At 44.1% G+C, this 15000-nt stretch overlaps 1 protein-coding gene across 7 annotated transcripts in view; it reads right to left on the reverse strand.

The window, feature by feature from the left end:
- The window catches only part of LOC145418414 (uncharacterized), an 86911-nt gene that overhangs the window by 25092 nt on the left and 46819 nt on the right, over window positions 1-15000 (reverse strand). For 6 of the 7 annotated variants that reach the window (XM_080286820.1, XM_080286821.1, XM_080286825.1 and 3 more), the window contains 12 exons: window positions 13629-13799; window positions 12543-12686; window positions 11914-12027; window positions 11348-11477; window positions 10493-10590; window positions 9248-9391; window positions 8306-8476; window positions 7525-7649; window positions 6066-6297; window positions 4487-4519; window positions 1492-1659; window positions 326-469 (listed from right to left, as the gene is read on the reverse strand). In XM_080286820.1, the coding sequence (XP_080142946.1) occupies window positions 326-469; window positions 1492-1659; window positions 4487-4519; window positions 6066-6297; window positions 7525-7649; window positions 8306-8476; window positions 9248-9391; window positions 10493-10590; window positions 11348-11477; window positions 11914-12027; window positions 12543-12686; window positions 13629-13799 (1674 nt within the window). The remainder of the gene's footprint in view (window positions 1-325; window positions 470-1491; window positions 1660-4486; window positions 4520-6065; window positions 6298-7524; window positions 7650-8305; window positions 8477-9247; window positions 9392-10492; window positions 10591-11347; window positions 11478-11913; window positions 12028-12542; window positions 12687-13628; window positions 13800-15000) is intronic. The other variant, XM_080286822.1, reaches the window with a different exon arrangement.

Genomic DNA, 15000 nt, shown 5'->3' on the forward strand with positions numbered 1-15000 from the left:
CGAAGTGGAGTGGAAGAGAGAGAGCTGGATGATGGGTGGAGTGGAAGAGATGTGGATGAGAGGTAGGGTGGAAGACTGGGGGAGGTGGAGGGAAGGTGGATTTTGATTGCTGATGCTGTTGTTGTGGTTGTTGCTAGTAGTGGTGGTGGTGGTGGTGGTAGTAGTAGTAGTAGCAGCAGTAGTAATATCATCATCATCATCATCATTATCATCATCAATATCAACATTATCGTTGTCCAAATCCTTATTCCCATCCTAAATGAAGACTTGAAGTAAGAGAGAGAGAGAGAGAGAGAGCAATTAAAGAAACTCAGGTGAACCCTACCTGTCTTAAATCCTTAGCCAGGGTTGCTGTCTCCTGTATAAGCCTTTGCTGTTCCTCTCGCTCCTTCTGCCAGTTCAGCTCCAGTCGTGTTCGAAGCCCCGGAACCCTTCTCGATCCACTCCCCAGTAATCGATCCTCCTCATACTGGAGCGAGGATAGGGGTAGGAGGGATAGAGAGGCATTTAACACACTATTTGTCACACTTCATACACATAAGAGAGTTCTGGAGGCCCTAGTGTGTATTTAATATGGACGGTGGATATTAGTGCCACAATTGCGACGGCTCCAGAACCCTACTCCCTGATAGTCGATCCTTCTCATACTGGAGCGAGGATAGGGGTAGAAGGGTTAAAATGACCATGGCCCTTATTCTCGTCTGTTAAAGCTCCCTAACACCTTTTTCTGAGCGATTTATTTTGTTTGTTGCACCTCACTGTCTTGTGTTGCATTAATCCTTCAGGCATCACCATACTCCTTTTCCTAAGCGATTTATTCTGCTTATTACACTTTACTGGCGTCTTCTGTGCTACTTAAATCCTTCGAACATCACCATACACTGCATAAATAATGTACGAGAGGATTTTAACCAGCAATATCCAAAAATAAATCGCAAAGGAAGAGGTGTTAGGGAGCTTCCACAACGGACAAGAATACGAGCCTCTTAACACATTATTCCACACTTCATACGCCTGAGAGTCCTAGTATGTATTCAGTATAGACGGTGGGGATTGGTGCTACAAGTGAGATAGCCCTGAATGAGGCCCTAGCATATATTAGGTAAGGACGGTGGGTATTGGTGCCGAAGTGGTGATATGTGAAAGTGTGGCCCCTAGGAAGACTACTGGGCGTATGGGAAAGGGCTGCTTAACCTATGCCTAGAGATGAACATAAAAAATATATTATCTAGGAAAGGTAAACTAGAAAAATAATTAACTTAGATGTCTAGCTTACTGAGAAGTTGGTCTCCATATCACACACATGGATGTTAAAATTCATCATCATCATCATTAATATTATGGTTAACATCACACACACACACACACACACACACACACACACACACACACACACACACACACACTAATTGAGTTTGGTCTGAATATCACAGAGTTGGTAATCATAGCTGCTCTCGCTCTCTCTCTCTCTCTCTCTCTCTCTCCACTCACCTCATTGAGTTTGGTCTGCATATCACAGAGTTGGATCTCATAATTGGTCTTCAAGTCTGTAATCTGGTTCTTCATCTTCGTATTATCAAGCCGCGCGTCTGCCAGCTTGTCCTCCAGCTCTGTGACTTGACTGTGCAGCTCCTGAGTCTCCACCAGGTGCTGCTGGGCCTGAGGGAAAGGGTTGGTGAACGGGGATTACAAGTCGAGTGGAAGTAACGCCACACTGGAAGCGTCGGTAAAGATTTCGTCTAGTCCCGCCGCCTCAATTTTTTTGTCAGACTTCCACATCTTGGGTAATAATAGTAATAGTAGTAGTAGTAGTTGAAGTAGTAGTAGTAGTTGAAGTAGTAGTAGTAATTGTTGCAACCCGAGGCTCATCTAGAAGTGAACCCGGTAACTGCAAGATGAAGTTGCCCTCCTCCTGCAGTCCACCATTCTCCTTTTGGTAAGTAGAGAGGGCAGTGAGGGACGTTTGTATAGCCAGACAGTGGAACCACCCAGCTATATCAGTGCCACCACGGGAAGGCATCCCTCTCCTGCACCTTTGACTATTAGATTTTGAGTGTTTTGTGAAGATAATTTCTGTTTTCCATGATTCCACCGGCAATTTGAACTAAAAAGACCTAACTTCGGGCACAAGTTTAAAGACAAATCTAACGCAATTTTGAGTAGATTTTTACAACTGACTCAAGTAGTGGTGACTCTAGTGGTGACTCAGGTTTATCAAGTAGTGGTCAAAGGTTAAAAATATTGAAATTCTAACTATAATCTGAAGGCCTCTGACTACTAAACATTCTCTCTGTAACCCCATGTGGATGAAATCAGTCTGACAAAAATTCAAAGTGGAGATCAACGTAACCTTTACCTAAGCCAGGCTCGTTAATGTCAGGAGAGCCAAGCAAGCGGTGTTACAGAGGGAGGCGGAAACAGCTGTGGGTGGACAGAATCACGGATCTTAAACACAAACATTTAGGAGAATCTTTAAGCAGCGTCCACATTAAATCCTTGCTGGTGCGGCTGGATGTGGGAGGTTGTGGGCAGGTATGGATGGGTTTGGGCAGGTGTGGATGGGTTTGGGCAGGTGTGGATGGGTTTGGGCAGGTGTGGATGGGTTTGGGTAGGTGCGGATGGGTTCAGGCAGGTGCGGATGGGCTCAGGTGGGTGCAGGTGGGAATTTTGCATCACTATACCCCAAACAAGTGGCCCTACTGGACGCAGGTGAGTGCAGGTGAGAACTTCTGAAGGTAACAGTGATGCAGAACTTCCATCTGAAATTACCGACACTAGCAGGCATTTGGTGTGGAAGCGGCCTTACTTGTAAAGATGATAACAAATGTCTTTAGATTTCTTCCATGTGGTAATAGAAAGTAAAACCCTCCTTTAATATAGTTACATCGTTTTTTTCTTATTCTTTCTGCTGACAGATTACTTTATTCAGTTTCAGAACCTCCCTGGTGGTGAAGAAAGTTAGTGAATGCTGTGTCTTACCCTTCCAGTTTTAAAAATCTCTGAAAGCTGAATAAACTGGTCCAGTCAGAGCAACAATAAGCTAAACTGACATTACCACATTAAAGGCTGAAATATCAATAGGCATGGGGAAGGTTCAAATAATGTAGGATAAAAACTGTAGTCAAAGTAGATGAAATATGGTACCTCTTTCGATGTGGGGGACTTTCCTTTGAAGCAGTTACATTATCATATTGTGTAGTATGGTTTCTTGTAAAGGTGCTAACTCTACGTTCTAATAAGCATCTAACTTTGCTATGCTTGCTACACGCTACATAGTCGTCACTCCAGCAGTTGGCGAGGCTCTAGCAGGGTTATTCTAAATAGTAATAAAGTATCACTATAACTGACACGATACACCAGAGTTAACTGAGTACAATTCGTCAGTCATTTTTCTCTAGCACAGATAAATGCCAACTTACTGCATATGACGAGTTCATTGTCCAAAATACTTAAATTCTATTGTTGCTCAAATATCAGGCTCACCGACATGAATATCTTTTGAGAAACACATGAAGTTGGGATCCGATTAGTGCCATACTAAGGGTGTGTCATCAGTGAGCCTGAAATTACCTTCTTTTATGCACTGTCAGATTGTGAGGACTAAAGCTGAAAAATGAGCAGTCCGGTTTCATTTGTTCACATCTTGAGGACAGCGGTTCTCAGTCCCACTGCCATGAGAGATGTCTTGTCCAGAATACACCTCAATAAAACAAGATGTTCTTTCCTTTTTCATTCTGTTCAACATGGTGAACAGTTTCCATGGGTTTATATCGAATTCCTGGGACCCCATGCAGAGTTGTGTGCTGATGTTTATATGTGCCCTCATATGGACTGGGGTGGTATGCAGTAAGCTCGCTAGCCAGTACCCAGAGGCGCTGAAGCCAGAATGACACAAGGAAAGCTTATAGCAGTACAGTCTGTAAGACACTGGGAAAAAGAATGTCTCCTACTTGCTTAAAGTTGAGTAAGGAGCTGAGCGCTACCATAAAAATTACAAAATAAAAGTTCAATAGAACAGATAGCTAATGAAAAAGTGCTTGAGTAACGTAAGTGAAATATTTACGTCCACCACCTTGAGCTTTTGACCCACAACACAAATGGATCTTTTATAACTTTTATTTTCTGTTTGTTTCATGCAAAAGTATTGTGATTAATCTTACATATAATTTACTAATAATGATGAGTAACCCATAAGAGTATACTGTAAGTTCGTTTATATCTGTACAAAGAGGCATGAGCACGTGAAAGACTTAAACACATGTATTTTCTTCTCTACACAAGGGATAGTCTGACAAGAGCTGCATCAGCTGTTCTGATCATGCGTCACTTGTCAGACACCAGGAGAATGAAATACAGTAAAAACGACTAAGAGACGATGTGAATATCTTTGAAATACAGCACAATTAATTGAAAACAGTGAAAATAATGGGGTCAACTAAGGTCAAGGCAGGGACACAAGCCGTTCATTCACTCCGGCTTATTTTACCTTCTGGTCCTCCTTGCGCTGACCCTTCGCCATCTACGAGTAAAACCAACATTACTAATTCCTACTCAAGTACACAGACTCCTACAGCTCCTAGGCAGGGAGATGGAGGGACGAGAGAGGAAGAGGGAGGATTAGGTGTGAGAGAGGGAGAGAGAGGTGCAGTGACAGAGTGAGACATAGAGGGAAAGGAGATGTGACAGAGAAAAGAGGGGAGGAAGAAACATTGATGGGGTGTGACTACAGAAGGAAGGGGGTGGCTTGACAATAGGAAAGGAGGAACGGAGATGAGAGGCGGAGGGAGACTGTGTGTCAGAGAGAGACGAGTGAGGGAGATAGATAGACAGATAGAGAGAGAGGGGAGGTAGGGAGAGGGGGGGGAGAGAGGGACATTGATGGGATGTGACAAAGAGGGGACACAGATCTACATAACCAACATTAAACATCGGGTAGACTAGGGTAACTCTCTTTGAACCGCCATCTCGTCAGCTTAGGAAGTTACCTCACACTTCTTCACTGAATAATTTTGTCATCACACATTAATATTGTCCATAATATTGATAACATACACAGAAATACGTTAGAATATTAGCATACCATATTTAGAGGCAAACAAGTGAGGAAGAGGTGCTAGAGAACTTTTTATGCTCACGAAAATGCGGTCCTTTCCTAAACTAATATGATTTAGTGAGGACATGCAAGAAAAGACAAGGGATATAATCAATGCTACACACTGACACAAAATACTCAATTTCTACCTATAATCTGGCAATCAAACATAAACCTACGTCTATAATCCATCATCTACAACACCTGAACAATAATCTTAAGTTACACAGGATACAGAAAAGTTAAGATTGTGTCTCATAAATCTTACTAATTAAAACAAAAAATTGACAACCATCCTTGAGTAATGGATAATCACACTTGACTGTCTACGTTCTATCTTGTCATCCTCAATTCATCTTTCCTCGGCCTATCCTCAACTCACAATCCTTCGTGCATCCTTTCTCAGTCGATCCATCCTCAACCCTGCCTGTCTATATTTCACTCTGTTGTTTATTCACCCTTCACTTTCTCTCTCTCATTTTGTCACTTCTAACCCACCTACCGACTGCGGTGATTCCCTAATATTCCTAAACCCTGCCCTGCCTTTAACACATCCTACGCACCCGTCACTTCTTCTCTCTTAAGATTCTGTTCCCTCACCCACCCCATCCCATCCCCTTTTAGTCTTCCCCACTCTCACTTCACTAGCAATGTCAGCTTTCAATGTCCTGTACCTAGTGCTCTCCCCCTCACTCACTTTTCTCACACTCCTTGCTTTCAAACCCCACCTGCTGACTCTACCCTTTCTCTAGTTTTTCTCAGCTCTATTCTCTCCTACCTCACCCTTCCTGAGCTCTCATCTCTCCCTTCCCTCTGAGATTCTGTTCCTCTGCCCATCCTTTTCCATGCTCTTACCCTCACCTATCTTCTCCCATGCTGTTACCTTCATCTATCCTCTCCCATGTTCTTGCCCTCACCTATCCTCTCCCATGCTCTTGCCCTCACCTATCCTCTCCCATGCTCCCGCCCTCACCTCACTAGCGTTGTCAGCTCTCGACGTCCGATACCCAGTGGTTCCTTTCAGCTCGGCAATGGTTCTCTGCGTGCCATCCAGCATTTCCTTATACGTGTCCCTCTCCCTGCGGTACTTGGCCATGTGTTGTGTCACCGTGGCCACCTCCTCTGATGTGGCTTTCAACTTTGAGTCGTACTTCATCTTCATCTTCGTCAGCTCGGATTTGTGTAATTTCTCGGCTGCCGCGAGCCTGGGGAGAAATGAAATACCATCATCATCCTATCATTATCACCATCATTATCATCACTGTCGTCCTTACACTATTTCCCACTAAGAAAATATGGTTGGAGAGTGAAAGCATAAGTCATCATCATTATCACCATCCTTACCGTACCCCACAGAAAAGAATGAGGTGGGTAAGATCCGTAAACAGAAAAATGAAACCATAGATGGAGAACACAGCATGAATCCCAAACACTTAGCCACTTAGAGAACATGTTTCCCCTTAGATTCTTCACTCTAGTTACTCTCAGACAAATTCATCCAGTTGAAGGAAGCCCCAGCCGTCTAAAGTGTTGGAAATACTCACATCACAGATAAAACTGAATTGCAGAAGTCCTTTAACACAAAATATCGTGGTACTGGCTCAGTTACTCCCAGTTTCTGTCTATCTATCTACAGCCAGATGCCTTAATCCCTGAAGGGGTGTACGCAAGCGAATTACCTCCCTGTCATCCTGCCCTCTGCCTTCTCTTCAACTCACACCCTCCTCAATCATGTACCTCTCCACCCTATCCCTCCATCTCATCCTTGGTCTCCCCCTTCCCTTCTCCCCTTCTCCACCACACTCACATACACTCTCCTAGCCAATCACTCACTCTCCATTCTCTCCACATGACCAAATCACATCAAAATACTTCTAATGTCTTCCAACTTGCCAGTTTCCTTGTCATATTCTCAGTACACTCTTCTATTAATTTTCAGAATATTGCAGAATTAGTACTAGCAATATCCAGTGTAAATATTTAAAATCTTTTAAAAATTGGCACAAGCACTTTGGATGAAACAGATATGTAAATGTTGTTGGCAAGGAGAGAGAAAAAAGGGGGAGGAAACTTTTGCAAATTTACACAAGTTTACCATATCAAACCATAGAAAACTAAGGTGTCATAGAAAACGTTAATATTTAGGGGCAAACATAAATATAAACTCTTTGCAACACAGTAAAGATTCTCAGTAAAAGATAATTGTATATGGGATTAATAACAATACGAATAAAGAAGTAGTAGTAGTAGCAGTAGTAGTAGTAGGAGTGACCGTAGTAGTAGTAGCAGTAGTACTAGTGGTGGTGGTGCTGGTGGTAGTTTGTAGAAATGACAGTAGTAGTAGTGGTAGTAGTAGTAAGTTAGTAGCAGTAGCAGTAATGGTAGTAGTAGTAGTAATAATAGTAGTAGTAGTAATAGTAACAATCACTCACTTAGTCCTGAGATCCTTAATGATATTGTCGTAATTAGTCGTATCGCTGGCCAGATTGGATGCTCTCTTGTCATTCAACTGCACAAGCTTCTCCAAGTCCTCCACCTTTCGCCTCAAGTCCTCACTCTGTAGGCGCAAAAATTATACTCTTTTTACTCTAACTTGGCCCAAAATTCACTCCTCTCTTTTTACTTTAACTTGATCTAAAACTTACACCTCTTTCTCTACTCTAACTTGGCCTAAAATTGCCATCTCTCCATCTTAAATGTCTGCAACAAGATTATTAATCCTAGGAGAATTATTACTGTTGTTTGGAGGTGGACCTTGAAAGATGAACTAATGCTTCATCCTTGAGAATGCCCTTGTCCTCGTATTTCGAGGATTATCTTATTCCCTTCAATCAATTTTGGAGTAAAAAGGATGTTTATGACAGCTTAGAGGTGGACCTTGAAGGATGACCCTATCTCTCACCAATAGTATAACACCTGGTCCTTGAAGTAATCCTCGATCTAATACTTTAAGGATTAACTTTTCCCTACCACTTAAGGGCCAACTCTTCAATTTTGTTCTTGAAGTAAAGGTTGACAGTTTTGAGGTGGACCTTGAAGGATGACCTTACCTCTCGTCTGTAGTATGACACCTGGTCCTTGAAGTAATCCTCGATCTAATACTTCAAGGATTAACTTTTTCCTACCACTTGAAGCTATACTCATCAATTTTAATCTTGGCGTAATAGAAGCGATTGTGACAGTTTTGAGGTGAACCTTGAAGGATGACCCTACCTCTCGTCTGTAGTATGACACCTGGTCCTTGAGACTGTCCTCGTCCCTCTTGAGTTGGTCGATCTGCTGGTTCTTGTCCTCGATGATGTCCTTCAGGCGCTTCTTCTCCGAGTACGAGGTGGGGTCACTCGAGGCTTTGTTCAGGCGGTTGTCCAGGTCCCGCAGTTGATCCTGGACAAAAAAATAATCTATTGCCAGACGCCTTAATCCCATAAGGGGTGGCCACAAACAAATCGCTTCCATGTCGCCCTCTCCCCCACCATTTCACTGCCCTGCTCCCAGCTCACACACCCCCCTCTCTCATATACCTCTCCACTCCATCCCTCCATCTCATCCTTGGCTTCCCCCTCCCTCTCCCCCCCTCCACCTCATTCATTCCTACTGGAGACTCATTCCTACTCCAGTAGGAATGAGTCTCCTTGGTTACTAGTCAAATCAGCCTCCCAATTTCACCACATCTGGTCATTAACTGAGCTGGAAAATGTTTAGGGTTTTTGCAACATAATGAAAAAAGGACTAGAGTGAGGTGCTATTACTGGACTGCCCTATGTGTGTGTCGCTTCTAAGTACTGTGTGTCATCTACTCATGCTGCGTGTCATCTATTCATGTCATGTTATTTTTACGTGTCAGGTGTCATCTCTACATATCATTTTTCATCTCTACTATGTGTCATCTCTTTACATGTCCACGTATCATGAGTCTTTTCTACATCTCTAAGTCCCAGGTGTCATTTCAACGTGTCATGTGTCATTTCTACATGTCATGTGTCATTTCAACGTGCCATGTGTCATCTCTACTATGTGTCAATTGTCATCTCTTTACATGTCCACGTATTATGAGTCTTTTCTACAAGTCAGGTGTCATCTCTAAGTGCCAGGTGTAATTTCAATGTGCCGGGTGTCATCTCTACGTGTCATGTGTCATTTCCACGTGTCACTCACCTGCATACTTAGCTTCTCCTTGATCCACGTGTCTTGTCTGTGGTTGTACGTGTCTCTCAGCGTCCTTAGTTCTGTGTTGATGGTCTCGTACTCTTTCTTAAGTTTATCGTACTCCTCTTGCTTCCCTTCGCTGTTCGTCGTAAACTGAAAAAGAAGAGGAATTGCGGTGATTGTAGGCTTGTGTGTGTGTGTGTGTGTGTGTGTGTGTGTGTGTGTGTGTCTGTGTCTGTGTCTGTGTCTGTGTTAAAGACCGGAAGACCGACTATGGGACTGAACTTTACGACAGACAGAACGAACTCAATGAGGTGTGTGACTTAAAGAGTGTGTGTGTGTGTGTGTGTGTGTGTGTGTGTGTGTGTGTTTGTGTCTGTGTGTGTGTGTCTGTGTGTTAAAGACCAGAAGACCGACTATGGGACTGAACTTTGCGACAGGCAGAACGAACTCAATGAGGTGTGTGACTTAAAGAGAGTGTGTGTGTGTGTGTGTGTGTGTGTGTGTGTGTGACAGGGATATTACATGATTCTTTTTCTTTACAATTAATTATGATTTTCTTTTTTTTGAGTTAGGTACAGAACAAGTTATATAATATTTTCACGTTGTGGTTACAGATCCACAATAGGGCGTCTACCATCCACTCACTTAGTGTAGTTTCTGCCTTGGCTATACTGAATGACAAGCTAAATGATTTCTTGTAAACCAGGATATTATATACTACGCTGGGTGGTAGCCATATAGCCAAATAATGCTGGTTGGTTTAGTACGTTAAGACTCCACAATAATGGGGTATACAAGGGTTTACATCAGAGGGGTGGCTTTGGTTTACCTCTCACTAAATGCATGCAGGGATAGAGACAGTTTGGCCTTCAATTTCTCAACTATTAAACTAGCCACGGACACCTACGCTCCTAGATGGGCAAGAAAGGAGTGGAGGATAGTCAGAATGGATAGTATAAAGTAGTATTAGTAGCAGTTGTTGTCTCGGGTTCGTCTGAATGTGAACCTAGTGGACTGCAGGCTGAAAGCAATCATCTGCAGGCCACCACCATCCTTCCTTCGAGGGATAGGGAGGGGTAGAGGGACGGTTTGTATATCCAGACAGCTCTAACTACATCATCCATCATCCTTTAGGGGATAGGGAGGGAGTTGAGGGACGTGTGTATAACCAGGCAGTGGATCCGGCCAGTTACATCAGTGCCACCAGGTGAAGGCGTCGGTCTCCCCCTCCAGCATGGGGTCAAGTCGTACCTGGGCCTTCTGCACCACGTAGTCCTCCTCCAGAAGGTCGTACTTGGTCTGCAGCAGCTGTTTCTCCTTCTTCTCCTTGGCACGCTCTTTCTCCAATTCTGAGGAAGAGGGGGCACTCAGTAGGGGACGTACCTCTTGGTCTTAGATTCGTTATAGTCAGTTCAGAGGGAGGAGGAGGCCGAGGATGAGATGGAGGGATGGAGTGGTATATGAGAGAGGGGGGTGTGAGCTGGGAGCAGGGCAGTGAAATGGCAGGGGACGGGGGGACATGGAGGTGATTTGTTTGTGGCCACTTCTTATGGGATTAAGGTGTCTGGCAATTGGTTTTCACTTGACAGAACTGGGGTAATCTCGCAACTCGAATATTATGTTCAGGTAGCGTGAAATTCAATGAATCTTTGCTGTGAGGTAGGGATGAGTCTCCTTGATTACTAGTCAAATTAACCCTCCAGTCTGACCAACTGTTCTAAATCTTAGCAATTTTGTTTCTAGTGTTACACCTTATTAAATATTTGAGGATCATGGAAACACACACACACACACACACACACACACACACACACACACACACACATAAATAGATAGACACACACACAGGAAGGTAGGTAGGTAGGTAGGTAGGTAGGCAGACACACACACACACAACACACACACACACACACACACACACACAGACGTAGAAAGAGACAGAGGTAGGCAGGTAGGCGGGCAGGCAGGTACAGAGAGAGAAAAACAGACAGGCAAACAGACAGACAGAGACACAGAGACAGAGACACACATAGACAGACATAGAAAGACAGACAGACAGACAGACAGAGACAGACACACAGACAGAGAAAGACAATACCCCCCCACCTTTGTGTTCCTTGCGTAAATCTTCAAGTACTTCCTTCAGCTTAGTCAATTCTGCTTCCGTCTTGGCATTGTTCTTCTCCCTCAAGGTCCCTGACTCCTTCTCAACACGCTCTCTCTTTCGCTGCTCCGCCTGTGAGTGAGTGAGCGAGTGAGAGAGGTAGAGCTAGACTGGCTGGGTGATTGAGGGAGGCTGAGTGAGTGAGTGACAGGTAGAGATTGACTGGTTGGGTGATTGAGGGAGGCTGAGTGAGTGAGTGACAGATAGAGATTGACTGGCTGGGTGATTGAGGGAGAGTGGTTGAGTGGGTGAGAGGCAGAGATTAACTGGCTAGGTGATTGAAGGAGAGTAATTGAGTGAGAGAGACAGAAAGTGACTGGTGAGAAGGAGATTTTTTTTTTAACATTAGCAAAACGAAAAAAAAAAATGGTTTCTCATAAAATACAAAAAAATAAAATAAAATAAAAATATTGAGTCTAACCTAAACTATTACTGGCTTGATATGGAGAGAGAGAGAGAGAGAGAGAGAGAGAGAGAGAGAGAGAGAGAGGGGAAACATTCACCTCACCTTCAGTTCACTCTCAAGCGTGGCCATGCGTATTGTCAAGTCCTCTTTTTCCTTCTTCAGTGTTTCCAGGTCACGCTTCGCCTTCACGCTGACCTTCTCCTTCGTCTTCTCAAGCTGCAAGGAGGAGGGGTCAAATTAGCGTGCGTGTGTGTGCGTGTGTGTGCGTGTGTGTGTGTGTGTGTGTGTGTGTGTGTGTGTGTGTGTGTGTGTGTGTGTGTGTGTGTGTGTACCCCGCCGTGGGAAGGGCCCTGGTGTGACCCTGGTGAGGCGGTGTGTACCACAAGGGGGCGCCGGATCCTTACACGGTGTATGTACTGCACTGCACACGTAGCACGGCCCCACTGAACCACTGGCTTACCTGTGGTCGATGGGTATGCTCTCCCACACAGACCGGGGTTAAGCAACAACAACAACAACAACAACAACAACACTGATTGACTGTGAATAACTGATCGAATAACTGATTAGTTGATATGGATAAGTAGGCAGGTAGGCAGGTAGGTAGGTAGGTAGGCAGGTAGGTAGGTAAGTAGGTAGGTAGGTAGGTAGATAGATAGACAGATAAATAGGTAGATAGATAGACAGGTAGGCAGGTAGATAGAAAAATAGGTAGATAAATAGATAAATACCTGGGCTACTGTCTCCTTAAGCTCCTCCACTTCTATCCCCAACTCTTCTTTCTCGCTTTTAAGACTCTGAATCACATCATTTTCTTTCTTCTTCGTCGCCTGGACCTCGTCTGTCTTCTTCTTCTCCTCCTCCAGTCTGTTTTCCTGTAGATAGATAGGTAGATAGATAGATAGGTGGATGAGTGGATGGATGGATGGACAGAAGTGGAAGGGAGATATGGAAAGAAAGGGAATGGTTTGTGTGGCATGGAGAGAGAGAGAGAGAGAGAGAGAGAGAGAGAGAGAGAGAGAGAGAGAGAGAGAGAGAGAGAGAGAGAGAGTCTGTATATGTGTGTGTTTGTGTGTGTATGAGAGAGAGAAAAAACAGACTGACAGACAGACAGAGACAGAGAAAGAGGCATAGAGATGGACACTAAAGCAAGGAATTGACACAAAAATATTTAACATCCACCCTACAGACTGTCAACTAACATCAATACATCCACAACAAACAAACAAACAAACAAACATCAATCCTGCACATGCATTACATTCACCTGTACACGAAGAGGAGTACAGCATGCAAAAGGTGCACAAATATTACACTCCTTTCACCTTAACTGGGCCCAGATTTTCGTCCTTTTGCAGCTCACGTCACATAGCTCAGAAAAAAGGCAGTGCTACGGCTCTCCATCCTTTCCACAGCACTTCTTCGTGACTAGCATCATATACTGACTTTCTCTTGCTGCATTCATATTCCTTCCATCTTCGTTTATTCTCAAATCTCAGTGTTTTCAAATGATTTCGTATTTTCAGCCATATTGAGAGGCAAAAAATGTCTCTCTCTCATAATTTGAATTAATTTACGTTTCTCTCAGTCTCCCCCACCCACTACCCCCTCCAGTAATCTCAAAACTCTTGCTCTCCCTAACCCACCACACCCTCCGACTCCACCTACCATTTTAACAAGCATAAATAAATAAAAATAGTCGCTCTTTCCCAGTTTAGATGCAGTTACGTTTTTCTTTCTCTCCCCCACTCACACGCCCCCTCCTACACTTCCCCAAACTCTTGCTCTCCCCCACCCCCTGACCCCTCCGGCCTCACCAGGGTGTCACGTGACTTCTTGGTGGTTTTCAGGTCCCTCTCCAGCTTCTCCTGCGCCTTGACGCTCTCCTGCAGCTCCTTCTTCAGACCGTCCCTTTCCTTGAGCCAAGATACGGTCATCTCCTTCTGCCTGGCCTCCGCCGCCTTCACGTTGCCCTTTTCCTCCTCCAGCTGACCGTAGGAGGATTTAGGATACCCACGGAGGATACAGAGCCACAAGGACACCCCCAGGAAGACCCATAGGCACCATGAGTCGAATCCACCAACACGCAGAAGTAGCAGAAGAAGTAGAAGAAGACGGTATGCAAAGAAGGAAATAGAGACGGTCCACAAATTACATGCCAGAGGAAGTTAGTAAGACGCTTTCTGGTCCTACGAGGCTACCCTAACACATCTTCCTAAGCGATTTATGCTGCCAGTTACGTCTTATAGTGTGCTTCTTAAATCACCACATTAAGAAAAACCAGCTTGTAGGGAAGATGTGCCAGCAAGGTCCCTAAAATGACGAAAATACAGCTCCTTTAAGTCGGAAATTTGATGAAAAGACGATAACTTAAGAGACAGCTTAGAGAAGTGAGACATAGGAGTTAATCTGAAAGTGAGAGGGTCTGTTGCAGTTGATGTATATGTATGCAATGTGGCAATTAATTTACAGTACATAAAGCCCATCAATCTAATACATCCTGATACATTCTTATACATCCTAATACATTCTGTCATGCAACTTCAGGCGTGCGTGAGGACATGGGGAAATTTATGCAACCTTTGGCGCTTGTGTTGACAGAATCTATGCAACATTTGGCGCTTGTGTTGACAGAAGCTATGCAACATTTGGCGCTTGTGTTGACAGAAGCTATGCAACATTTGGCGTAAAATTTGTGCAACATTTGGCGCTTGTGTTGACAGAATCTATGCAACATTTGGCGTAAAACTATGCAACATTTGGCGTGTGTGTTGACAGAATCCATGCAACATTTGGCGTGTGTGTTGACAGAATCTATGCAACATTTGACGCTTGTGTTGACAGAATCTATGCAACATTTGACGTAAAACTGTGCAACATTTGGCGTAAAATTTGTGCAACATTTGGCGCTTGTGTTGTCAGAATCTATGCAACATTTGGCGTGTGTGTTAACAGAAAATTAGTAGAACTTGTATTTCAGAACTGTATGTCTTTACGTGGTGGAGAGGGAGGCCTTCACGTGGTGGCACTGATATAACCAGGCGGATCCACTGCCTGGTTATACACACGTCCCTCAACTCCCTCCCTATCCCCCGAAAGGACGATGGTGGACTGCAGGAGGAGGGCAACTTCAGCCTGCAGTCCACTGGGTTCACGTTTAGATGAGACTGGGGTTATTTCTACTACTAC

Source organism: Coenobita brevimanus, chromosome 114 (assembly GCF_032717465.1).
Source record: "Coenobita brevimanus isolate Jiangsu-jjx chromosome 114, ASM3271746v2, whole genome shotgun sequence".
In the NCBI taxonomy this organism is placed as follows: domain Eukaryota; kingdom Metazoa; phylum Arthropoda; class Malacostraca; order Decapoda; family Coenobitidae; genus Coenobita; species Coenobita brevimanus.